General features: G+C 44.2%; 1 protein-coding gene across 2 annotated transcripts in view; it reads left to right on the top strand.

The window, feature by feature from the left end:
- The window catches only part of Ube2h (ubiquitin conjugating enzyme E2 H), an 85,305-nt gene extending 58,280 nt beyond the window's left edge, over window positions 1-27,025 (top strand). The window contains exons 5-7 of one of the 2 annotated variants that reach the window (XM_052173372.1): window positions 1,024-1,076; window positions 17,676-17,804; window positions 23,347-27,025. In XM_052173372.1, coding sequence (XP_052029332.1) covers window positions 1,024-1,076; window positions 17,676-17,804; window positions 23,347-23,471 — 307 coding nt within the window. In that variant the 3' untranslated portion in view covers window positions 23,472-27,025. The remainder of the gene's footprint in view (window positions 1-1,023; window positions 1,077-17,675; window positions 17,805-23,346) is intronic. The other variant, XM_052173373.1, reaches the window with a different exon arrangement.
- The last annotated feature ends 551 nt before the right edge of the window (window positions 27,026-27,576 follow it).

The raw sequence follows: 27,576 nt of genomic DNA, 5'->3' as shown, positions 1-27,576 counted from the left end.
CTCTATGAATGGTCACATAAACTATGGAGTCCTAGGGCCGTGAATGGCTAAGCCATTAAGGTTTTAGTGCAGTTGATTGTACTCTCATGTACTTCCCCTGTCATGACTGGGCCTTTCCTTTCCTTTGGTATCCAGCTGAAATAGTCCGCATCTCAGTTCTTATTATATAGACCCAAAAGACCTCTTTTATCAGCATATGGATTTACTGTTTTCAGCTCTTAATGTATTTCTTAGTTCTTAAGGGACAAATATGAATGATAATTTCATTTTAGCTAATGAATCTTAATTACCCATTTCTTACTGTTTTTAAGTAATGTCATTGCAGCCGGTCTTGCCCATCCTGTGCTGGTTTTCTGGACTGAACTTTTTTCTTTGTCCAGCTTTAGTTTGGCTGACTCACATCAACATAGGAAATTTTTGTGAACCTTCCATGAGTAGGTTACATACATGTCTATATTGTGTTCCTTAATCTTTAATACCTCAGTGTATCCACCATCCTAATGACCAATAATGTACTCTTAAGTAACAGTAAAGTAGATCCAGGAATTTAGTATGATGTGATACTTGTTATCTAATCTGTAGAGCAGTAGTGTAAGGTTCATATACTACCTGTAGTTGTCAAGTTTCCCTAAGTAACTTTAATCTTTGACATCTATAATTTTTAAAAATATAGAATAGTTATTTTTCAAAGTATTCTTTAAATTTGTTTTTTCTTAAGGAAATTCAGACCATGCATACACTTGTGACTGTCTAGTGAACTTCTATGCTGGGGAATCACAAGGTCTACCCTGGTACTTGTCATCACCTGGGTCAGGTGGTTGCTTCTTGGAACGCTCCCTCTTGTTCCTTATTGGTTGTAAACGGAACGCCAACGAGCTTGTAATCCCTGTGCTTCTCCTCCAGGTTACTCCCAGCGTATCTTAAAGGATCTGTTACAAAGTGTTTTTGATGAAATTGGCTGCCAGAAACATGCAACTAGATTTCTAATTTTTAAAAAGTGCCATTTTTTTTCATCTGTTTCAGGTCAGGAACTGTGTGTCTAGATGTAATTAATCAAACTTGGACAGCTCTCTATGGTGAGTTTGGCCATGGAATATTATTTGGAGATACTGAGATGACATTGCCTCAAAAGAATGTTGTTTGGCTTTTCTTCAGTTATGTTGTGTTGGGAATGTGGAAGAATTTTGAGGGGCTGAGTGGGAAGGTTTGCGTGATGGGGAAGAAAATGGGGTGGGCAGCAGGGCGAGGGGCATCGCTCAGTGGTTAGAAGCACTTACTACACAGACATGAGGACTAGAGTGTGGATCCCAGGACTCATGAAAATCCAGGTGAGCATGGAGCCTCTCAAGGCACAGCAAAGGAGTTCCCTGTGCGAGCTGTCCAGGGAGGCTCCTGTATGCAGGGCCTCTGGTTTAGATGAGAGACCCTGCCTCAGTGACTAAAGTAGAAAGAACATGTATGCACATTATACACAGCCAACTGTGAAAATGGATAAAGAAACAGGCTTTTTTCCCCTCTGAAGTATAAGCATCAGTTTAGCAATGCAGATTTAAAATAATTTAATGAAGGGCTACAAAGTTAGTTAACGAGACACTCCTGCGTAGGACCAGAGCTCATGACCTGCACCTGTGCCAGGCTGCTAGCAATTGCCTATAACTTCAGCTCTGGGTGGTCTGATGCCTCTGGCCTCGAGTGTCTGCATTCGTGTGAATATACTGCCCACCTTCCACAGACAGACATAAAGATTCTGTGGGCCATGTGTGATCATTTCAGGACTCGGGAAGCCAAAGCAGGAGAAGTGTGAGGGCGTTGATTGTTGACTGGAAGATTTAAAACAAAAAGAATGAATACACTTTGTAAGAATATGAACTAAATGTATATATACACACATTTTAGGTGTGTGTGTGTATGTGTACACAAATACATACACAAATGGTTGCTTTTTATTTAATGGGTGTATTCTGAAACGTATCCTGTAGTTTTAGAGAAATCTCTTAGCAAGGTGCCTCTGAGATGAGGTGAGTACCAAAGGACGCAGGTGTACAAGGACGGCTTAGCCATCTTTCAGCTCCAGGGTGACTCACTGTGTAACAAACCAGCACTGTGGTGAATGTCACCTGCTGGGGAGTTGAAAATAATTAAAAGTCTATAGAAAGCGAACAGTAACACTAAACAAGGTCAATGTTTTTACTGTTAGCCATGAGTTCGGGTCCACAACCGCAACAGACACCCCACAAGCTTCTTCTGCACTGCTTCTGCAGTTAGCATCCTCGGAGTATGTCTCAGAGTTCTCTCCCACGCCCACTTGACTTGGTATTGGTTGTCTGGGCCTAGTAACTTTTTGTTCTGCTAGATTGTTATCTACCGTAGGGACTGTTAAGTATATCCGATTTGTTTCTAGGTGGGACTTAATAGCACAATGCTTCTCACTAAAAGGATTGTAAGAATGACTAAGTATATCATAGTTGCTGAAGGCACAAGGCAAGGAGGGAAAGATCACTCAAAACTGGACTGTTCAGAAATGAGAAGAACCAGGCAGACACAGAATGATCTCTGAAGTTTGAGACCAGCCTGGTCAGAGAGATGCTTGCTGTCTCAAAAAAAATTAAAGACTTGGAGGAGACCAGGAAGGGGGAGGAGTTGGAGAGAGGAACAGGAAGAGAGAAATGATGTAATTATCTCAAAACTACAAGAAAAAAAGCTGGCAAGAGCATAAGCTCTCGGTCGCCCCCACACTCCCCCCGAGTCAGAGCCACCCTGCCCAGACAGCCCTGTTTCAGGTTTGTGGGGGCCCCCAGGATGGCTGCTCACTGGCAGTTTGCCGCCCATCCCTTCCTGCTCCTCGCTGAGCATGCTTCATGAAGGTAGGATTTCCTCTGTAGAATTCTGTCTCTTGATCTTTATGTGACTGGTTCCTTTTTTCATGTTTTCTCATCAGAAGCATTACTTTCTCAGATGCCCATCACAGCCAACCCATCACAGAACATCCTGTTTGCATGTGTTTTAAACCTTTTATTTTATCTTGATCTATTGGATTGTAAGCCCCAGTTGAGATTTCTCCATCTGCAACCTCCTCTAGCTCAAGAAGAACTTCAAGTTTTGGGGTTTTTTGTTTTGTTTTTTAATCTTTAGATTGCATCTATTTTTTTTTATTTGTTTGTTTTTGAGGTAGGGTCTTTCTATGTAACCCTGGCTGTTCTGGAACTCACTATGTAGACCAAGCAGGTCTAGAACTCACAGACAGAGATCTACCTCCCAAGTGCTGGGATTAAAGGCATGTAGTGAAGAAGAAAAACTTTTTAATATGAGTGTTCTGTCTTCATGTGAATGTGTATCACATGCATGCTTAGAACCTATGGGGGCCTGAAGAGGGGTCAGATCAGTCATGTAATGCTGAACTAAACCCAGATCTTCTGCAAGAGCAGCCACTGCTCCTAACCACTAGCTATCTCTCTAGCTTGTAGACCAAGAAAATTTTTGTAATCCTGGATATATAAACATATATAATAAATACACAAGTTTAAACATTTACTGGTAACAACCACAAATACATTTATCTTAAAACAATTCTTTGGCATGATATAATTTTTCCATTTATTAAAAAATTAATGCAAATTTCCAGACTGATAAGATTAATGAGTTTTTTTTTTTAATTTTTAATTTTTTGGTTTTTCGAGGCAGGGTTTCTCTGTGTGTAGCCCTGACTGTCCTGGAATTCACTCTGTAGAACAGGCTGTCCTCGAACTCAGAAATCCACCTACCTCTGCCTCTCAAGTGCTAGGATTAAAGTCATGTGCCACCACTGCTCAGCTCCGAGTTTTTAAAGAATTAAATATTGACTGAATTTTTGATACCTCAAATATAGAGCATTTTGGATGTTTTTAGAGTTGATTGATAAGGGTCAATCTTGAAAAGGCCACCTAGATTAATATATAATACAAAATGATAGCTATGTTTGTTTGAGAACCTTTCAGAAAATGTTGGAACTTCTAACTTAATACATCCATGTAGAAGACTGGTTGTAAACATATTGAAAGTATTTGTATGTGTTTAAGAGCAGAAAATGTGCACAGTAAAAGCATCACAGCTCTGAACACTGGCGCCTCAGACCTCGAGAGTGTTCACTGACTGGCGTGGCATAGCGTGACCGCAGACACAACACAGAATGCACGTGTGTTCAGAGCTAGGGCTGTGCAACGCTACACAGGCAAGCACTGCTGTCATCTGCCGTCTCATTATTTTATTTATATATATATATATATGTATATGTATGTATATGTGTATATTTATACATATATATATATATACATGTGTGTGTGTGTGTGTATTGAATTTTGGTTGTTGCATTTTCCAAAATGCTATGCTTTTTCCTAAAACATTCCCTTTTCCTTTCCGCCGTCAGTATGGTATCCCTATCCACAGTTGTGTTCCAGAAGCTGAATAATAGAGGAGGGCTTGGCGACTTCTAACCAACCCCAGTCGCTGCTAGAACGGCGCCTGCTCTGCAGTGCGGCTTGCTGCACTAAATCAGTGTATTGACCATGTGCACTACTGCTCACCATAAGCTTTGGGGACCAGTGGCTTAATAAGACAAGGCAACCAAAGCACACACTCCAAACCTCATTGGGTGGATTTTAAAAAAACAAAACATTCCTGGCAAGCTGCCTGAACTATTTGGTGTAATGATGTGTTTCCTTAAACTGTATTCACATTTTAGAAATGTACATAGCAAAATATCCCAGTCTGGTTCCACTTACACTCAAATAAGTTAGATTCAGGCTCACTAACTTTTGTATAACTGGCCAGAAAACCTTTCTACCAATTCTCAAGGGACTCACGTCTCCAAAAGTTAACAGCGGGTTTTTAGTTGTAATTCGTATGACTCAAAGTGATGGTCTTTGTCAGTGTGCAGGCTCTCACCACCACCCCCATCCCGATGGAAAGACACTTGTGAGCCAGCACCACAGTGTTCATACCTCCACCACCAGCCTACTTCTTACGGGTACAGATTCATCTGCTCTGAACGTTCTTTCCAACTGTGCCTGTTGGTGAGCTTGCTTCTGAGCTTGCATAGTCTCGGAAGGCCCACTCTTGTATGTATCAAATTCTTTTCCTGACTAAGTCTTAGCACATTTTATTGAAGTGTTTGTCAGACAGCGGTCATTTGAGTAGTGCTTTGGTAACTGTACGAAGTACACTTTTTAATTTATTTGTTTAATGTGTATGAGTGTTGGGCCTACATATGTCTCTGCACTGTGTGTACAGTACCTACAGTGTAGACTCCGATCTCCTGGAATTGGAGTTAACAGACAGTTGTGAGCCACCCTGTAGGTGCTGGAATCAGAGCCTGGGTCCTCAGGAAGAGCAGTCAGTGCTCTAACCTCTAAGCTGTCTCTCCAGCCCCGTTGTACAGATTTCTTTGTGGTCATGTTCATTCATTTCTCTTTAGTGCTGAGGAGTTAACAAACTTATTTGCACAGTTGCTGCACCATTTTTAATTTTTTGTCAGAAGGTCTGAGATTGTCAGAAAAGATTTAAGAGTAGCAGCCAGTGTGAGTACTAAGTTTCATCACACTTACAAATTGGTGTGTGTGTTCTTGTGTTCTCTTGTAATGCATTTAGTAAGCAATGACTGGTAAGCCACTTTGGTCAGAGGGAGAATTAAACACACACCTCCACGGTACGCTGAGTTTTTCTTTGTGTTCCATGCTAGAATGTGGCCAGGCTAGCGTTACCTGTAAGTGCAGGAAAACAAATGCTTTCTGATCTAGTCAAAGGTAAAGTGAGCATGAGGAAACTGTTTGGCATTTTGCTTCTAAACAACAAGCTATTTCTCTAGAAATTTCAACATACACCAGGTACTGGTAGAGTTAGTTCAAATGCCCATGAAGGTTTTGTGGGAGAAGATTTTTCTGATTATGAGAACTGAACTGTTATTGGAGACCGCTAAAGCCTCAGCATTGAAGAGTTAGAACACAACTGGTGAGTTCTGAATAATCACTTCATTTTCTGCAGTAGTTCGTAAGAGTCTTAGTTTAGTGGGGTTTGGTTGGGCATGAGAGCACATGCCTTTAATCAAAGCACTTGTGAGGCGGGAGCAGGCGAATCTCTTTTGAGTTTGGGGCTGCTGGTCTACAAAGAGAGTTCCAGGACAGCTGAGGCTGCTACACAGAAACCTTGTATCAGACACAGACTGACTGAGTTGACAAGCTCCAAAAAGAGATCTTTTTTTTTTTTTGATTTTGTTTTTTTCAAGACAGGGTTTCTCTGTATAGCCCTGGCTGTCCTGGAACTCACTCTGTAGACCACGCTGACCTCGAACTCAGAAATTCGCCTGCATCTGCCTCCCAAGTGCTAGGATTAAAGGCGTGCACCACCACTACCCGGCTCCGAAAAAAATTCTAATATAAGACTAAATAACTGGAGCTGGAGAGAGATGACTATTCTTCTAGAGAATCCAAATTCAATTCCCAGCACTGACATGACAGCCTACAGCTCCAGAGGATCTGGTACCCCAGTACAAAGATGCAGACACACACAAAAAAAAAAAAAAAAAAAAAAAAAACAGCAAATTAAAAAGATGACTAAAATTTTCAAAGAAAGTTAGCTTAACATAAGTATCCAACTGAAAGCATCAGGCTTAGTTTGGCCCCCAAATTTGTAGAAACGCCTTCTTCAGTACTCCGTGGAGGACAGGACAGGGCGCAGGAACTGTCCGTAAGGGTTCTTGCTGTTCACTGTGTCGCGGGCATGTGCTGTTCAGTGGACACAGGGTGTTTAGAATAGTCATTCTAGCTGAAGTCCCAGGTCTGCGCTTACCTCAGCATTGTTCATTCTAGCTGCAAATTTAGTCCTTCATGTGACTGGCACACGGCTTCTGTCCTCAACTGTTGTCTCTTTGCCAAGTACACCTGAAGCTTGTTCCTTCACAAGTTCTAAATTGGTATCATCATAATTTAATCACCAAATAATTTTATATTACTTTAGTTCTAGAGAATTAATTATAGTGGGTAATACGGTTACTTTTGTAGAGATGATGTCATCAGTATGAAGTGCTTTATCTGGCATTTATCTAGTAGTTAACTGTGGTACTCTTATGACATTGATAGAAAATAGCAGATGACCTTGTAGCGTGACCGAACCTTTTCTTTCATCCCTTCCTGCTCTTGCAGACATCAGTGACGAAAGTACTGGAAAACTGCAGCCAAGCAGATCTGAGTTTCAGTGTCAAAGACAAATGTGATTTAAGAATTTGGGGGGAGGTGCTGAAGAGAGGGGGCTCACAGTTAGGTAACTTGGTGCTCTTCCAGGTTTGTTCCCCAGTGTCCACAGCAGGAGGCTCACAACCACCTGTAAGCCCAGCTCCGAGTCTGTGCTGGGTTTTGTTTTACTTGTTTGTTTTGAGAGGGGAGCAACTTGAACAACCTTAAGAAAATGTTTCTATGAGATTGGCCTGTGTCTGCCTCCTGTGGACTGGGATTAAAGGCGTATACCACCTCCTAGCAGGAATGATGATTAATAGTGCCTAAGTCCAGCAGAGGCAGATGGATCTATATGAGTCTGAGACCAGCATAGTCTACAGAGTAAGTTCCAGGACAGCCAGGGCTACACAGAGAAACACAATCTGAAAAAAAATTTTAAAGATATTTTTGGTATGCAAACACATGCTTACATTCAAAGAAGCCGGAAGAGAAGACATCACATCCCCTGGAGCTGGAGTTACAGGAAATTGTGAGCCAGCCTGTATAGATATTGGGAACTGAGCTTCTGCAGTGACTGCTCTTAACCACTGAGCCACGCCTCCTGTCCCCAGTATCCATGTGGTTTTTGTTTTTTGGTTTTTTTTTTTTGGTTTTGGTTTTTTTGAGACAGGGTTTCTCTGTGTAGCCCTGGCTGTCCTGGAACTCACTCTATAGACCAGGCTGGCCTCCAACTCAGAAATCCACCTGCCTCTGCCTCCCAGAGTGCTGGGATTAAAGGCATGCGCCACCACTGCCCGGCCCATGTGTATTTTTTAAGTTCTCCTTCTATTTCTTAGTATTTAAATTTTTCTCTGAAATACTTTTTTATTTTAGTAAATACTATTTATTTTTGTAGTTGCCATATTAGCCCACACTTCTAGGGCTGAGATAAATTGTCTTGTGTAAATTTGACCCCTGCACCCTTCCTTGTACTTACATGTCTCATGAACTGTATTATGGATTAAATTGTGAACAAGTGAGGTGTAAAAGACTGCTTTCTTAAAAAATTGGTCAATTTACATTTCTTTTTCTTTTTTTTAATTTGGTTTTTTCGAGACATTCTCTATATAGCCCTGGCTGTCCTAGAACTCACTCTGTAGACCAGGCTGTCCTCGAACTCAGAAATCCACCTGCCTCTGCCTCCCAGAGTACTGGGATTACAGGTGTGCACCACCACCGCCTAGCAGGTAAAGTTTTTCTTATAGGTGGATTTCTTTTTTGTGTTTGTCAAGACAGGGTTTCTTTGTGTAGCACTAGCTATCCTTGAACTCAGTGCTAGGATTAAAGGCATGCACCATCACAGTCTATGGATTCTTAGCTTATAATTGCATGAAGTCCTCTTTTTTTGGGGGGGGGTTAGAGATAGGGTTTCTCTGTATAGAAACTGTATGGCTGTCCTGGAACTCACCTTGTGGAACAGACTGGCCTTGAATTCAGAGATCTGCCTGCCTCTGCCACCCCCATCCCAGTACTAGGAATAAAGATATCTAGCTTCCCCCCCCCCTTACATTAACAACTATTATTGCCTGGTATTCAAAATTTTAATAACGAGCTTTAGTGCAACTGTAAGTATACCCCATCGGCTGCCTGATTAAAGATTAGCTGTCTTCATTTCAGGAAGGTTGGTAACAAATCCTAGCATAAGATACGCAAGGTTGGGTCAGGTTTTAACTACAGTGACTGCTAAACCACCCCAGTAAGGGGAGCAGTGTTGAAGGGATGAGCAGTGTCTCTGGGCGTTGCTCGTCTGAGGCATATAGGAGTAGGCAGTGTTTCAGATTATTCAGTCAAATACATTGGGAAGGGACTGCAACCAAGCAATTAGTTTATTTTATGAGTGCACTGTTGCTATCTTCAGATACACCAGAAGAGGGCATTGGGACCCATTACAAATGGTTGTGAACCACATGTGGTATCTGGGAATTGAACTCAGAATCTCTGGAAGAACAATCAGTGCTCTTAACCACTAAGACATCTCTCTAGCCCAGGAAAAGAATTTTATTTGTAGGTTTAGATAACTTTATTTTATATGGATGAATATTTTGCCTATATGTATGTCTCTGTACCACATTTGCCTAGTACCCTCAGAGGGCAGGAGAAGACATCTGATCCTTGGGCAACTGCAGTTACTGACAGTTGTGAGTCACCATGTGGGTGTTGGGAATTGAACCCAATTCTTCGAGAAGAGCAACCAGTGCTCTTAGTCATGGAGCCGTACCTCTAGCCCTATTTTATCCTGAGACGCAGGCTTGCTCTGTAGCCTTGGCTGGCCTAGAGCTCACTTTGTAGACCAGTTTGGACTCGAGCTCAAAGACCCCCACCTGCATCCGCCTTCCAAGTACTAAAACTAAAGGCATACACTACCGTTCCCAACCTAGAATGCTTTTAAAATGGTCCCTACACGGAGATGTTTCTCAGTGGTGAAGTACTTAACCTGTCACATGTAAAAGTCCTAGGTTCAATCTCCAATCTCACAATAAAGATTTAAGTAAAGAAGAACCTGTACCGGCTATGCAGTTGACTCTTAGGTTGAGATTGGTGACCTGGTGACCTGGCCCTTAGCAGAGCGTCAGTTCTTCAGGTTTTTTTTTTTTAAGGTTTATTTATTGAAATGTAAATAAAAATATATCGAATAAAAAAAAGGAAAAAATCAGAAAGAGCACAAATAAACTACTTAATGATGTACAAAAAAAAAGACTTATTATATGTAAGTACACTATAGTTGTCATCAGATACACCAGAAGAGGGCGTCAGATCTCAACAGATGGCTGTGAGCCACCATGTGGGTGCTGGGATTTGAACTCAGAACCTCTGGAAGAACAGTCAGTGTTCTTAACTCCTGAGCCATCTCTCTAACCCAGTTCTTCAGGTTTTAGGATACTACATCTTTGCTGTTGTCTTTCCCCACAGAGAACAAAATTACTTTAAGTGTAAAATACTGAAAAGCAGAAATATTACCAATAAGTGGAATTCAAGGTAGGTGGTAGGCTAGTCCGTTACCTCCTAAATGCGCTAAGCCATGTGGGATCTTTCTTGATCCAACAGCATTTATTTTAGAGAAAGTTGCTTTTAATCTCATTTTTTAAAAGATGGTCTACCTACCTGAGGATAGTCCTGATTAACTTTCCTAAGATGTTATTTCTGAGGATGTCTGCTCCCTTTTATAGCCCCCTTATCAAGTTTTTCTCGCCCGTACCTTGGTGAGTTCTTGCAGCATAGGCATCTCTGGTTGTTGAGGACATAGGTATTGTGGCTTGGGTGTGAAGTGTCTCTAACAGGCTCATGTTAGGACAGTTGGTCCCCAGTGGGCAGTGCTATTTTGGGAGGTGTAGAAACTTTAGGAGGTGGCTGTAGCAGGAGGAAGTGGGTCACTAGAGACATGTCTTTAAAGGTTACAGCCACTACCAGTTCTTACTTGATCTACTTCTGGCCTCTGTCACACTGCATTGCCACCGTGGTCCCTCCAGAAGCACTTGGGCCGAGCAACCATGCACTGAAACCATGTGTCAGGAAGTCCTGCCTCCCTCAGGTTGATGTCTGAGTCTGGGACATAGTCTTGAATGCCAGGACAGCCAGGTCTACACAGTGGGGATCCCTGACTCCTCTCACCCCCAAAAAAGAAAAAGGACAAAGTATTTTTTTTTTTTTTGTAGAATCTCATTGCAGTTTTTCACTGTTCCACTTACTGTAAGCAGGAGAGAAAAAAATTGTAAATGTATAAACAAGTTCTAGATCTGTTGTTGCTATTTCCCAGGAGCTGGTAAAGATTCTAAACATCTCTTAGCCTAAAATTACAAAAAATAATCAAAGCAAATATGGGAGTCTTTAATTATTTACACTGTTTCAATCTTTTTTTTTTTTTTTTTTTTTTTTCTGTTTTTGGCTTTACAAGACAGGATTTCTCTGTATCCCTGGCTATCCTGGAACTCACTCTGTAGAGCAGGCCTGCCTCTGCCTTTTTATGCCTCTGGGATAGAAGGCATAGACCACCATCACCACCCAGCTGTTTTCTGTCTGTCTGTCTTGTCTGTTTTGAGATGAGGTCTCGAAGTAACACAAGATGGCTCTCAGGTGTTGGGAATTTTGCCTGCACCACCATGCCCTGGTCTGTTCAGTTCTTAAAACACCCCACAACCCCCACACTGGCTCTCTTATATAGTAGATAGTCCTCAGCATGGCTGAGTACTGAAGTAAAATCTCATGGTTGGCTCTAGTCTGAGAATGGTAAAAACTCCTGATTTGCTTGCAAATTGAGGTGGGATATTGGAAATTCGGTGGCTGGTTTTTCCCTAGTAGTCAAGGATATGAATACTGTGATTATAATGACCATAATTTACTTAGTCATAAGTTTGAATTACAATGGCCAGGATCCTAGGAAAGCCCTGTATAAGTCACTGAAGGAATCATGGGTTCTAGACCACAGGAATTGTGACCCCCTGTGACTTGGGCTCATCTATTTCTCTTAAGTGTGAGCAAGATTTTTTTATTTCCTCCTCTTTCCACCCGCTCCTTACTGAATTACAAAACAGAGGAGAAGGGTGATTGTGGCTGTTGACTGCCCAGGTTAGCCAGCCCTGGACAGAACACAGAAAAGGACACACTTCTCTGTCAGGTCTTGTTGGTGCTAACAACAAAGTTCAGGGCCTTGGGCAGGCCAAGCATATGTTCTAGAGCTGGAACTCGATTGTGAAAAGAACTGTTTGCTTTAAGGAGTTTTTTCTGGTTGTCAAGGCGAGAATTTGGAGTCCTAAATGCCTTTTAAGGTCCAGCCTGACAGAGATGGGACATGGCAGAGGCATTGTGACGAAGCAGGCAGAGAAAAGCCCAATCGCACCCTGGATCTCTGAGTTCCAGGACAGCCAGGGCTACAGAGAGAAACCCCTGTCTTGAAAACAAAACAAACAGAAAAACTCCTTTCTGAAGTTTGAAGTTTGGGGTCTATCTTACTTTTTATTCTTATAGCCAAAGCAACTTAAAAGGCAAGCATTTAATTGGGGCTTGCTGCAGTTTCAGAGGTGAGTCCATGGTAGCAGGCGTGGCTGGGCACAACAGTGGAGAGCGGACTTAAGTACCACCTGTCTCACCCCTCTCTCCTCTGCAGGGGTAGGTAGGCATGCCCTCCTCCAGCGACACGCCTGCTAATGCTTCCTAAACAGTCCACCAGCCCGGAACCAGACATTCAGATAGACATGCCCAGGCGGTGGTGGCGCACTTGGGATGCAGAGGCAGGTGGATTTCTGAGTTCCAGGACAGCCTGTTCTACAGAGTGAGTTCCAGGACAGCCAGGGTGACACAGAGAAACCCTGTCTCGAGGAAGGAAAAAAAAGAAAAAGAAAGAAAAACAAATCAAACAGACATGCCTTTAGGACCATTATCATTCCAACCATCAGAGTCCAAGGGCAAGTGTGCTTAGTGAACCTGCTGCCTTCATCAGAAGGGAATGGGTTTTCATAAAATTATTTTTTGCGGCATGTCAAATCTAATAAAACTAGAAGAAATATAAGGAACTGTCATAAAGATTTTGTAGTTATCAGCATTTGTGTATTGCTTGTGTGTATACAGAACTAATTCTTTGGGGGAGATGGGTGGAACGAGGTCTTTGTAGCCTTGGCTTGTTTGGAACTCAACTATATAGACCAGGCTGGCCTCAAACTCTGCTTCTGAATGCTGGAATTAAATGTATGCTACCACATGGGGCTTACAAAGCTAATTAGTAAATTACAAATACTGTGAAATCACAGTAAGCTTGTTGGGTGCCTGCACTGGGAGAATGGGGCAGCAGGACTAAGTAGGAGTGGGCAGCGGCTCCTGAGTGTAGACGGGGCTGTTAGGAGGTCCCAGTACAACTGTGGATGCTGTTTCTCAGATACCTTGAACCGTTTGTTTGAGACAGGGTTTCTTAGTGGTGTAGAATATCACCAAATTGGCAAAGCTGTTGTCTGGCGAGCTCTGGGGGCCTGACCACCTCTGCCGCTGTCTCAGCAGCACTGGGATGACAAGTGTGTCCTCTTAATATATATAGTGTTCGGCATTTTCAGCCCATTGTCTGTCTGGGGTTTGTTGTTTGTTTGTTTGTTTGTTTATTTGTTTCTTTGAGACAGTCCTCCTGTGTAGCCTTGGCTTCCTGGAGCTCACTGGGTTCCAGTGCTTGCCTCAGACTCACCGAAATCCCCCTGCCTCTGTGTTCTCAGTGCACCACTATGCACAGCATTTAACCTGTTGTCATACTTAATTCATTCTTCCCAGAATTAATTGGGAAGGCAAATAAAAAGCATTTTTTTTCCTTTGGTTTGGGTTTTTGTTGTGGTGTGGATGGGAAGTGGGTTTCATTGTGTAATTCAGCTGTCTCAGACTCTCCTTGTATCCGAATCCCCTGTGCCGAGATTACAGGAATAATCCAGTAAGTCCGGGCCTACTTTCCATGTTTTATTAAGTATACCATCCAAGTGCTAGGCTCACAAGTGTGCGGTGCTGCACCTGCCTTATGTGTGGAATGCTACAGGTCAAACCCATAGCTTAGTGCATGCTAGGCAAACAGTACCGATTGAACCACATCCCCAGACCCTTAACGTGTCTTAAAGATACTGTTAGCTGGACCTGGTGCTAACACCTGCAGAGACCAAGGGAGGAGAATCACCACTAGGAACATGTTGCTTCTAGATTTTAAAAATTATAAATGATGAAATTCTTAGGAGAAATTGTTTTGTTTGCCCTCCCGTTTAAAATGTTTAGCACTGGGGTCCTGGTGTGGGACTTTACTGTAATTTAGTTCCATGGGACTGTTCTGAAGATGGCCTTTTAAAGCCCCGGTAGAAACCTCTGAGGCATGTCTTCACATTCCCGAGGGAACTACTCAGTGGGAGAAGAGACTGAGCTAGCTGCCCGGGGACTCTGGTACAGGATCTACTGCCCACATCATCACAGTGGGCACATCACAGTACTCAGGCTGTAATAAAGGGAAAGCTTATCTCCTGTTCACACTCACCACATCTCAGGTGCTTAGCAGACATGATTCTTGACAGCTGCTTAGGATAATTCAGAGATAGGATTTTTTTTTTTGAAGATTTATCCATTTATTATATGTAAGTACACTGTAGCTTTCTTCAGATGCCCCACAAGAGGGTGTCAGATACCATTACAGATGGCACCATGTGGTTGCTGGGATTTGAACTCAGGACCTTCATAAGAGCAGTCAGTGCACTTAACAGCTGAGCCATCATCTCTCCAGCCCATGATAGGAAATTTTTATCTCTGCAAAATGTTTGGTTGAAAAGCACAACTCTAGAACTTCAGGAAGTGAGCAGGAAGAACCTACAGTCTGAAAGGTTTTCTTCTTTTACAGTGCTGGGCTTGCTGGGTCAGCGGTCTACCCCTGTGCTGCATCTCTCTCTCTCTCTCTCATCAGGCTTTACTCCAGCATAGTCATGCTCCTCTGTGGTGGTTCTCTTTGGCTGCATGGACCCACAGCCACAGAGCTGTACTGAGCAGACAACCTTGTTGACTATAGATCTAAAGTATTTACTCCAATTGTCTGAAAAGTTTTGATTGATCTTTTTATGTCTAATGTGGGATTTCTCAGACTTACAACAAATACCATTTTGGTTCTGATAATTCTTTGTTGTAGGTGTATCCTTTTTTTTTAATGTTCATTTGTGTTTGGCGTGGGGGGGGGGGGGAGTGGGTGTTGGATCTCCTAGAACTGAAGTTAACTGACAGTTGTGAGCTGCTGTGTGGGTGCTGGGAATTGAACCCGGGTTATCTGGAAGAGCAGCCAACACTCTAAATCTCTGAGCCATCTTTCCAGCCCCTATATAACAACATTTAATAGCATTTCTGGTCCCTACCCAGCAGATGTCAGTAGCATCCCACCTGTTGTGATGGCCAGTGTTTCCATATACTCATTCCCTGGGGGTAGTGAGGCTAGGTAAAGTATTCACCAGTAACTGTACTTTTTTTTGGTGGTGGGGGGGGGTGGATTTGTTTTTTTCAAGACAGAGTTTCTCTGAATAGTCCTGGCTGTTCTGGAACTCACTCTGTAGACCAGGTGGCCTCAAACTCATAAATCTGCCTGCCTCTGCCTCCCAGAGTTCTGGGATTACAGGCATGCGCCACCACTGCCAGGCCCTGTAACTGTACTTAGGCAGTCATTCTAAAAATAGACCAAATCAAGTAAGATAAGGGAATAAAAGGGGGAGGGGTTGTTACTTCAGTGTTCCTTCTAGAGATAAGATTGTTTTTATGACTACTTAGTTGAAGTGGGAAGAGGGCTGAGGTTCACTTTACAGAGAGGCACTGAGGATGAAATCACATCCCAACTCAACAGTAGTTTGGTTATCTTAGTTATTTATAACTGGATTGTGTAGGTTCCTGCCCTTACCTTGAATAATTGAACTTCATTATGTCTATATCCAGTAGAAATTAATACCATTCCATTCTTACAGTCCCAGCATTCATGAGGATCATGAGTTCAAATCCAGCTGATATACTTAGTGATCTGTTGCCAAGGAGCTAGGGGAGCAGAATATTAAATATCCCCTTCCAAAATAAGATTTCCATAGGCAAGGAATTCACTAGATAGCTCAGGTTGTATTTCAACCTCATGAATGCTGGAATTGCTTGTGATCCTGGGACCTGGGCGTTGAAGTAGGAATATACAGGCATCCTCCAGTCTGTGGCAGCCTGCTCTATGGGAGACCCTGCATCACAAACAGCAAGTGATATACAGTAGAGGGTTTTGAGAATTGTAAAACTTGTCTATTTTAAGGAATTATTCCTAGGGCTGGAGAGTGAACCCAGTGTTAAGAACTCTGGTTGCTTTTCCAGAGAACCAAGGTTTCCATTCTCAACACCTGTATGTCACTGCAGTTCAGTGGGATGCCTCTTTCAGCAGCTGTGGACTCTGCACACATGGTACAGACATGTGCAGGCATAAAACACATATATAAAACAAAAATATTTTTACAGGAAACTAACTCATTTTGAACTAGTTAATAAAGGGCTTCTACCCCACCTTGAATCATTCAGTTCTCAAATAAAAGACACAAAACAGTTATTATTTATAATAAGCCTTAAAGCACTGGAGCTGGGCAGGTATCTGCCCTCAATGCTATTTTGTCTACTTCCCTGTCAATAACCCCAAATTTTAATTTGCCACATTCTGACTGGGTCACTCTTACTCCAGTCGGCCAACCCTCATGGTGTCTTCTCTCTGTGTGTTTCTGTCTGTGTCTGTCTATCTCTGTCTGTCCTTCTCTCTCTTTCCCTCTTCCCCACCCACCCCTTCCTTAGAGTACTGAAACTCCTCCTACCTTTTCTGCCTAGCTATAGACTGTAGGCATCTCTATTGACAAGTCAGGGATAGCTTGGTGGGGCAAGGTTACACAACATCCCTTGGAGTATGAGGGCAACCAGGGCCAGTGTTTAGCATTACAATACATAGCAACACACCAACCTTCAATATTGGATGGCTTAGTGTGGGTAAGCCCTTTGCAATGCACGCTTGGCTTCTTGAGTTCATTCTCCTGAAACCACGTAAAGGTGGAGGAGAGAGTGGACTCCACAGAGTTGCCTGACTCCGGTACACACATCACAGCAGATGCTCCCCCACAATCCTCATGCATGCACATAGGAATATGATGTGTCACAAAGGAACAGTAGCTGGGGGGTAGAATAGACTATTAAGATGTGATGTGTAATAATAGTGTGTTTCTGCTTGGGAAATGGAGTGAATTTACATGGGGAAAATGGGGCTGTGATTGTACCAGTCTATCATAAGATCCTGGATTCGAATTCTTCAACAGTGCAAAGAAAAAAAAGTTGTAAAGGTTGAGAAAACTGCCCTTCAAAGAGAATGCTCTGCATATGCTCTTGTGGCTGCTTAAGTTTCCATTTTAAATATAGTTGGTGTTGATATGTTATTGTGAAACATACCTCTGTGGGAAATCATCTCCATTGTAGAACTAAGTGTTTAAATAGCTGAGCAAGAGGAGGAGGGGTGTTGAATGGAGAGGTAGTCTGTGGTTAAGTGTGCTTGCTGCTCTTCTGGGGACCTATCTGTAGTCTGCAGCACCCTTGGTCTTCATGGGCATTGGCATGCACATGACACACATACACGCAGCCTAAAACACATACCTGTAAATATAAATAATATTTTTTAGAGAGAGTGTTCTTTTTAAGATTTATTTATTTATTATATGTAAATACACTGTAGCTGTCTTCAGACACACCGGAAGAGGACATCAGATCTCATTACAGGTGGTTGTGAACCACCATGTGGTTGCTGGGATTTGAACTCAGGGCCTTTGGAAGAGCAGTCTTAACTGCTGAGCCATCTCTCCAGCCCAAGAGAGAGCATTCTTGACTACTGAATTCCAGTTAATTAGATAAAAATTGCATGTTCCCATGCCTGAAGTGGTCTTTTGTTTGTTTTTTCAGATCTTACCAATATATTTGAGTCCTTCCTGCCCCAGTTGCTGGCCTACCCTAACCCCATAGACCCTCTCAATGGTGACGCCGCAGCCATGTACCTCCACCGGCCAGAAGAGTACAAGCAGAAGATTAAAGGTGATCTAAATGCCTTTTGCTTTTAGTTGACCATTTAGAGTTTGTTTGTTTGTTAGTCTGTTTGTTTGTTTGTTTGTTTGTTGATACAGGGTTTCTCTGTATAGCCTTGGCTGTCCTAGAACTTACTCTGTAGACCATGCTGTCCCAGAACTCAAGAGATCTGCCTGCTTCTGTTTCCTCATTGCCAGGATTAAAGGTGCGCACCACCGCTGGCCCAAAGCCTCCTTAAGTGATAGTTCCTTGTAGGTATTCTCTGATCTAAGGAGAGACTGCAGGGGCATGGCCTCATTGACTCCTTCTTAGGGTTCAGAGCCTGTATCCCCTCACTCGCATGAGGCTGGGAAAGGACACCTGAAGCTTGATTACCTTTTCCTCTTCAGTGCATTTCTGTTGGGCTATAGCCACCACCCCTGCTTGCCCCTTCCCCTGGGTCTGCATTTGAGAGCTTGTCTATGAAAGCTGTAGGTGCATAAAAGCGTAACAGGAAGAGACTGAGTCTGGCAGCGCCTGCTCCTTCTGCACACACAGCAGGCACTGGCTTCCCTCCTATCAGCTAATGATGTGCTCATCTGCACAGGGTGCAGAGCAGCAGGAGCCTCAGTGCTCAGAATCCATTCGCCAGCAATGGCTCTAAAGGGATGTTAGGAGAGCTTGAATACATAGGTTTTCCCATTTAGCTGTGCCAGGCTTAAGTCAAACTGGAACATTGGGGACCATGTGTTGAATAATAGTTTCCTACTGTTTGTTTTCTCCTATCCCCAGGTCTCTGTGGAATATTGTTGAGTATTTTTGTTTAAATAAAGTAGAAATGTTCATTTTCATAGGTCTCAAGTACATTGCAAATTAATAACCTAATTTAATACAACACAGTAATGTACATAGCAAAAAAAAAACTTGTATTCCAAGAAAAATGCAATTTCAGTCAGATAAAAGTTGTTAGGAAGCTATACTAAAATCTTGACCTTGCCTTCATTTACCACTGTCTGTAAACCATGGGTATCTTTTGTTTTGGTTTTGTTTTTTTTGTTTTTCGAGACAGGGTTTCTCTGTATAGCCCTGGCTGTCCTGGTACTTACTCCGTAGACCAGGCTGGCCTCAAACTCAGAAATCCTCCTGCCTCTGCCTACCAAGTGCTGGGATTGCAGGCGTGCACCACCACGCCTGACTTTCATGGGTATTTTAATACAGAAAATGTTTCTATAGTTCTAACACCCATTAGGCCTTAGCAATATAGTATTACTCTACCTGTACTACAGGTTTGCTCTGGTCCTAGTTACCAAAGAAACAGACCTATGTTCATCCTAGGATAGCTAGCTACTTCTGTCTCCGGGACCCCTACCTTTCTGTGCTGTCCATATTGAGGGTCAGTTTGGGATCCTTGGCCCTCTGATAGCTGTGGCTGTTGTGTCTGAACTCCTCCTGCTCTCTGTTGTACTTTTGTACTAACTCACCCCCACCGACTTGTCCCTTAGCTCCCCTTGCTCCTGGGACCACGCATTTCCAAAACCCTTGTCTGCTCTGCCCCCTAGGGACTCAGGCTTTGCTCCCTGCCTGCCCTGAAGCCACACTGTTGTTTCCCTGCTCTACTGAAGAGCCTCACCTCCTCCTATCCTGTGGACGCTTCTCAGGCCCCATCCTGGCCTCCTTACAGCTCTGTGTTTCCTTCCAGGCAGAGATGGGTGTCATTCCATTTCCTGAATACGACCGTTGTCTATGACCAGTTTATGCTTTTACCCCCAGGCTCCCTCTCCCTGCGCTGCTTATTCATGGTGTTTGGTAACCTCTAGGAATATGGACTCAGAGTGGCTGTGTCCAGGCCTGACCCTCTCCCAGGTTATCTTAGCATACTTCAACACAGAAGAGTCATGGCTACTTCTCTCCCCTAGGTGTGGGTTACCACTGAGGTCCACTTGGGAATGCAGGTGTGGCATGCAGCGGTTGCATGTCTCAGCAGCCAAGGAAGCACATTACTCCTCTAGAGTGGCTATGTCACTGGTCCGTCACTGTAAGGAGAGACTAGTAGCATAACTCCTCCAGTAAGGCCACACCTTCTGAACCTTCCCACACAGTTTCCATAACTGGATGCCAAGTGTTCAAATGGATGAGTCTATGGGGCCATTCTTTCTTTTCGAGACAGGGTTTCTCTGTGTAGCCCTGGCCGTCCTGGAACTCGCTCTGTAGACCAGGCTGGCCTCGAACTCAGAAATCTGCCTGCCTCTGCCTCCCAGAGTGCTGGGATTACAGGCGTGCGCCATCACCGCCCGGCTATGGGGGGCATTATGATTCAACATGCCACACCAGTGGTTTGAGTTCAGTGCTTAGCACTCATGCCCACAGTGCGATTCTAGACCACTACTGCCTAGAGTGTCAGCTTTAAAGGATCCAGTGTCTCTGGCCTCCGGGAGTACTCTGCCCCCACGCACACAGACACACCCATCCACATCAGTAAATGTAAAAATAAATCTTTGTTAAAATTCGGGTGTAAAAACAAGGTTGAGTACTATGCAGCCTGAGGGTGGACATGGGAGCCTTGACGGTGTCTAAAGACAGGTAACTCCCCTGCTCCAAACCTTTGCTAAGCCAGCCAGCACTTGGAACAGAGGCAGGCAGAGCTCTTGAGTTAGCAGAGCTGTGTGCAGAGAGCCTGTTGCGGCCAATCTTTGCTGCTTTGTATATTCTTTTCCCTGCCTCCTCCTCACTAGATAGGAGAGAGAGATCCCAGAATCTCATTTTTCTCTGTCTCTCTGACCATGACTCCTAATAAATTGCCACCAACCTGCTGAATAGCCAACACCTCCAACTGGGGCTCCCAACATTTATATGCTCTCCAGAAGTTCCCAGAAGTCCACCATCATACAGTTGCAGAAACTGTCTCAGAAAACCATGCCTCTCTTAGAGCACCTGGCAAATTACAACCACTGCAGTCAGTTTGAAACAGCCCCACACCTGGGATTAAAACAAAAGGCTACATACATGTATACATACATACATACATACATACATACATACATACGTACTGTTATTGTTGTTGTTATTGTCGTTCTGTTTTTAAAGAAACCAAAATTGCAACCAACCAAAACAACTTGTACCAACCAAAAGCAAAAACATTTTTGCTAGGGAGACTGGAGATCAATCGAGCTCAGTCATTAAAGTACTTGCCTCATTAGCATGAGTAGAAAAACAGGAGAATCCTTGGAGGCCCTGGAAGATGGAGAACAAAAAAAGAGGCCTGACATCAGCCTCTGGCCTCCATGCAAACGCAGGTACTCACACACGACTTTGTTGAGTGGCATCTCAGTCCTGAGGTATTCCACCTCTTTTCCTTTAGTCCTGAGGTAATCTACTTTTTTACTTAATTGGTTCATTCTGTGACAGTCTAGTTGGATGATTTTGGGCTACTGAGGTGTATTCACTCCCTCTGTTAGGAAGAAAAACTAGCCTATAGAGCAGATGTTCCCAACCTTCCTAATGCTGGGATCCTTTAATACAGTTCCTCATATTGTGACAGCCAACAATAACATTTCACTGCTATTGCATAACCATAATTTTGCTACTTTTATGAATTTTCATGTAAATATCTGATCTGATTTACAGGCCTGGTCAGCATTTCTTGATTAGCGTGTACTCACCAAGATCTCTACATTCTGCCTCATTTTCTTCAGAGTTTTACTTTGGTTACTATTTTTTCCCTTTTCAAATTTTTGTTTATTTATTGAGGAGGGCTTTGTGGGGCCTTGGCTGTTGTGGAGCTGGCTCTGTAGACCAAGTGGGCCTTAAACTCACATAGATCTCCTGCCTCTACCTCCCAAGTGCTGGGAGGGTGTGTCTCAGCTAATGCAGTGCCTGCCTGGCGTACACACACTCTGGCTTCAGTCCCCAGCACTACAGACTGTCACATGCATAGGGTGTTTGAATCAGGGAGGTTGGAATTTCACGGTTATCCTTGGTTATGTAGAGATTTTTGAAGCTAGCCTGGACTATATGAGATTTTTTTTTAAAATACTGTTTAGTTTTTTATAGCCTAGCTACATAGTTTTGGTGATACTAAGACTATAAATGTACCCTTATATACAGAATTGACAGAGTGGGGACTGAAATGTCTCTAACTCCTGTCTGAGCCTCATCCAGTTCCTTCCATATCTGCCCTGTGTCTGTTTTTGTTCTCCCCATCAGTGACCTTTTTCATAATTTCTTGTTCTTCTGAAGAGCCTTCTCAAATGCTTTCTAGACATTTGGTTGTTTTTTAATATCTTAAAAGATGTAACTTCTGGGAAGGGAAAGTAGGCTGGCCAGCCAGGAGTCAGAAATAAACACCCTGGGCAGGAGAATGGCTCAGTAGTTAACAGCACTTGGTGCTCTTTCCAAAAAAAAAAAAAACCCAAGTTAAATTTCCAGCCAACCATAGGGTAGCCCACACCTGCAACTCACCGGTGCACACACATGCACATAAATTACCATTTTTTTTTATTCTAAAAAGTACATTTTTAACCAGGCATGGTGGTATATGCCTGTAGTCTCGGCATTTAAGAATGGTGGAAGAGGCAAAGGGGTCAGAAGTTCTAATCATCCTTGGCCTCAAGTTAGAGCCAGCCGGGAATACGGGAGCTCCTGTCTAAAAAGGAAAAAATCTTAACTATATTTGTTACATAGTTACATATTTGTTAAGGGGTCTAAGTTTGAGGTCTACAAACTTTGTTCAAAAAGAAAGTCTGGAGTGTGGTGGTACACATCTGTCCTCAGCACTGGGCAAGTCCTCAGCTCACGGCAAGTTAAGTGAGTGCACTGTTGCTGTCCTCAGACACACCAGAAGAGGGCATCCCATCCCCAGTTGTGAGCCACCATGTGGTTGCTGGGAATTGAACTCAGGACCTCTGGAAGAGCAGTCAGTGCTCCCAACCGCTGAGCCATCTCTCCAGCCTCCCTCATGTCAAGTTTTAAATTAATCTGGTACACATCAAGTTCCAGGCCAGTCAAGAATAAACTGTCTCACAAAACAAAACTGAAGGAAATAGGGAAATGTTCCTTCCTGTCTCATCAGTATTGGCAGGCCTGTGTGATCTGCCTCCTCCTCGCAGCAGCTTCAACTGCACCACTGGAAGAGGCACAGCGGGAGGCTCTGGGGGGGCGGGCCCTGTGTCCAGCTTGTGCCCTGAGGGGATTCCCACCACTGCCCTTCCGAAGGATGTGTAGGCAATTTATTTACGCAGAGTGTGCTTTTAGGAACAAAGCTGTTGTTAGTTCAACACTTCTTAAATCCTTTCTCAGCTGGGACTTTGGCCTAGGCTCTGGAAGCATAATCTTCATGGGTGGGATGTCCTGGTGGTTGTAGAACCACCATATTTCTGTCTAGGAGATAGATCACTTTATTTACATGGAAAATAGAAAGTGTGGATTGCCCAATTCAACCCAGACAAGTCACTTCCTCTTTGGGAATCCCCTTGGCTTTTTGTTACCATAACACTGGGAGAGCAGGTAAGTTTGTATCTTGGAGTCGCTGAACTCACACCCTGTGTTTTCTTCCCCTACCCCCACCCCTGTGCAGAGTACATCCAGAAGTACGCAACTGAGGAGGCCCTGAAGGAGCAGGAGGAGGGCACTGGCGACAGCTCATCAGAGAGTTCTATGTCTGACTTCTCAGAAGATGAGGCCCAGGACATGGAGTTGTAGTAGAAAAGGCATCTGCTTTTCAGAAAGACTATTATTTCCTAACCATGAGAAGCAGACTCTAATATTCATATTTAAACAAAGCAATTTTTTTTATTACTAAACAAGGTTTTTATGAATAATAGCATTGATATATATATATTATATATCACCCTTTAGATCTTGATTTCTTGGTCATTTCTCAACCTGAGGTGCATAGCATATTCCCACATTCCATTTTGGTAGCAATATGCGGTCCGAATGCATGCATTCATAAGTCCATTTGGCCAAGTCAGCCTGTGTGCTACTGAACTGTCAGGAGATTGCCGCTCTGATAGGGAAACATGAGAAAAACAGGAAAAGTTTGCTTCTTTTTATTGATGGTTCCAAAGAAACAAACCAAATCTACCAGCTCTTGGATGAAGATAGAACAGTGCTTTTCCAGAGTGGGAAGGAAGGGTTGAGAAGCGTGCGTGCGTTGAGAGCCTCCATGGAAGCTGCTCTGTCCTTGTCAGCTGCTCCCTAGTCCTGAGTGAGGAGCAGCGGGAGCCGGGAGTTGAGTGAGAAGTGAGACTTAGGGCTTTTGGTTTTTTGGTTTTTTTTTTTTTTTTTTTGACTCAGATTTAAGTGCATTTTTCTAGGTAGGTTCCTGCCCTCCGTGCTATCAGGCCTGCAGCCACATTGGTTTGCCTTGGAAAGAGAACATTTGGGGAGCATTTTCTGAGCCCATTTCTTCGTGGGGTGTACAGCTTTTCATCCAGCAGAGCTTTTTGAGAGAACAGGACTGGAGGAGAAGTGACTGAAGATGCCAAGTGACACCCAGGCCTAGCGCTGGCCTGTCGGAGACCATTGCCTGGGCAGCTGGAGACTGGAAGCAGCTTTGTTTGGATTTTTGTTTTTCTTTTTATTTGTGTGAATTGTACCTAGACAGGTTACAGATTTAATTTTCACCTACCAAGAGACAGTCTCCTCCCTGGACAAGGCACTCAGTGGACCATCAGATGGAGGAAGACTGGCCTCGTCATCGACCCTTGACCTCCAGCCTTAGTTTTCCTCCTGGAAGCTGCCAGCTGCTTACAGGAGTAGGTAGTGTGGGTGTCTGAGACCCAGAACATCCTAAATTTACGATGGGTAACAGTTGAAACAAACGGAAGTTTTTGTACCAAAGTGGTCCGAGGTGGGAAGAACCACTTTCGTGAGTTGTTACGGAGGCAGGTAGGCGGGGGCAACACTTCTCCCTCCGTGGTAACCAGTAATGGCCAGTCAGTCGGCCGGAGGTGCCTGGCCTGCTGCTACCAGCTAACTGCCATCCAGAGGGCCCAGCAGTTCAGACCTGACTCTGGAGGGAATTTGGAGACAGTTTAGACAGCAGCTCTGCTCTGTATTCTTTTTGCCGAAACCAGAACAGTAGAAGTAGCCAATCACAAGACCTTCTGAAGACATTCTGAATGTCCCACTGGACTAACCTTTCTTTTGATGTGTGTTTTAGTTTAGAAGTGCTATATTCCACAAGGTTAAGTCGGTGAGGTTGGAAGACACCTATCTTTTTTTTTTTTTAATTAAAAAAGCACAATCAGTCTTTCCTTTGAAAATCTATATAAAGTACAACTTCTAGCATGATTATTTTCCTAAATAAAAAGACAAATAATTTACTTATGTTAATTACGGGCATGAAGCAAAAGGTCTCCTTGGGGAAATGCAGTTGTGGGGTGCTTGGCTTGGGTCGCCGCCCATCCTCTGGCACCCTGGCCTGTGGAGAGGCGGCTTGAGCTGTGTGCCGTGTAACTGCTTGCCTGGCCGCTGTCCTCCGCTGTGGTCCCCTGCAGCCTGCTTCCCTGCGGATGCCCTTTGCTCCTGCCATAGCTTCACGTGAGTGCTACCTAGGCAGGCTCGAACCGCGGGGTGCTGATTGTGAAGTCGGACAATAGAAAATGTATTTTTTTCAATGCTGTATAAAAATAGTATTCTGATTACCTCCCCCTCAATAAAAAAAAAAAAAGTCCAGATAATTGCTTTTGATATTGATGGAAAAAAAAATACAAAACCCATCAAAACAGAGCCAAGTTTGGGGAGCGGGTGAGTAGTTGCGGCCCTTGACCCTCCCCAGGATCTGCATTGCTCCAGTGGGGAGACATTCCCGCGCCTCTGCACAGCCTGAGCACAGAGTGTGGCGTCCAGACTTATGATGAAGCACTGGCGTTCCCGTGACTGCCCCCATGTCACTCCACCCTCGATACTGGTGCCAGTCTGGTTCAGTGCACGTTGCAGCTCTCTGGGCCTTGACTCTGTTAGGAAGTCTGCAAGCATTCGGCCCTCCCTGCTCCTAGCTACTAGGCGACCACACCCTAATTACAAAGGAGCAGGGGGAAGGGTCTGCCTGGGACCGAGGACTCTGGGTCCCCGCAGTACATAAGTGAGATCTGCAGCAGTAAGTCTGCCTGCCCATTAGCTCCTGGGTGTTGAGGTCCTGCCTTGTGCTTTACTAGTGGAAGCCGTCCTTAGCCCCTGTTGATGACTTGAGCCCTTGCCAAACACCGACAAGCAGGTGGCTGTGCATGGCAGCCCAAACCTGCCCCGCTCCTGTGCCCCTGGAAGCCCAGCACCAGGGCCAGTGGGCTGCGTTCCATGGTTGCCAACCTAGACCCCTGGCATTTGAAATTGTTTTATCGGCGGTCTCCGCCCTCTCGGTGCGGAGCTGCCTCAACCAGCGTTTCTATTAATGAGTTATCAGAAGTTGCACCATCTCTCCAGCACTAGAGTGTTTGTCCACTTCAAACGCTGTTCTAATTGCCAACCGGCTGATCTAGGCTCCCGAGGAGTACCCCTTCTCAGGAACCGCGCCCTGGAAAGGGCTCCCTGGAGTTCTAGGTAGCCTTGACCTGATACTTGCATTTTCTAGGCCACCTTTTGGAGTGGCTAAGAATCATGACAGATCCTCTGCCAGTTTCTAGTCTCTCTGGGTCAGATTTCTGAGTGCTGGCATTGGATTTTAAGTGGCATGTGACCCTTCTGTGTTTTAGTGATTCAGAAAAAAAGCCCATTTGCAAAAGTTAGCAGTTTGTTTTGTCAGCTTCTAACCGGGTCATAGCCTTGCTGAGTGAAACCAACTTCTGATTGGGCACAAAGAACTGCATTCTTTGGACTTCTGAATCCATGTTCATCTTCCTCTGGCCGCTCAACACCTTGGCCAGCTCTTTAGGAATTGGACGGAGTGGTGGCCCCTGGGGGCCAGGGGTGTGCGGCTTCCCGCGCCTGAGGAGTGGCCAGGGCCCTTGGTTTAGCAATTACTCGGCTGTGGGTGTGGGAAGAAATGGCCTTTAATTACTGATTGTATTTGGTACACATTGTGTGATACTTGAAGAGATAAAAGGGACTTACCGGCCCTTAATTGAAATCTAAGCTTTTTACCGCTTTCCCTCCTCACCCTATCGCCTCCTTCCGCCTTCCTTGCATTGTGATGATCTAGTGGGCATGTCTGTCACCTGGACAAATGCCTCCTCTGACTATAACCTCTTAATAGTTGTGTATAATGAAAACTGTAAACTTTTTTAAATAAAATGTGTATATACCTTGGCAAATGGCTGAACTTGATAAATCAGAGCTGCCCACACACACCCAACATGACAAAGGACAAATCAGGATGGTGTGTCACTTTGAGGCAGCAATAACCAGAAGGGCCTGCCCACAGACGGTGGGCGAGGTGTGAGCATCACAGCCGTCCCTGCAAAGCTGGGGGTGGTGGTCTCATCCTGTTTGAAGATGTGAACTTAGGCTGCACTTGATGGTCAGTGTCTGGACTGCAGCCTGTGTGCTCAATGCTAACTTTGCCCTTCCTGAGGAGCCTTTCAATTCCATGATAGCTCACATGCACAAGCCAGCCAGTAGGTGGCGATGCCATCCAGTCTTCTGAACTATCAGAAGACCTGACACAAGGGCTTCCTGGACTCTGTTCCAGAGTTGTTAACCAGGCATAGCGATGCTGTCTCCAGGAGACATCTTCATATCTTCCTGTTAAGAGAAATTTGGCAAGGGGAAGGGGCAGGACAGGCCCCAGACAGCTTGAGCTGTTCCTTGAATGAGGTAGGGCAATGAGGCACTCCTAGGTCCTCACCAGCCCCTCCCCCAAAGG

The sequence above is a fragment of the Apodemus sylvaticus genome, chromosome 2 (assembly GCF_947179515.1).
Source record: "Apodemus sylvaticus chromosome 2, mApoSyl1.1, whole genome shotgun sequence".
In the NCBI taxonomy this organism is placed as follows: Eukaryota; Metazoa; Chordata; class Mammalia; order Rodentia; family Muridae; genus Apodemus; species Apodemus sylvaticus.
This window is presented reverse-complemented; position numbering and strand designations above follow the sequence as displayed.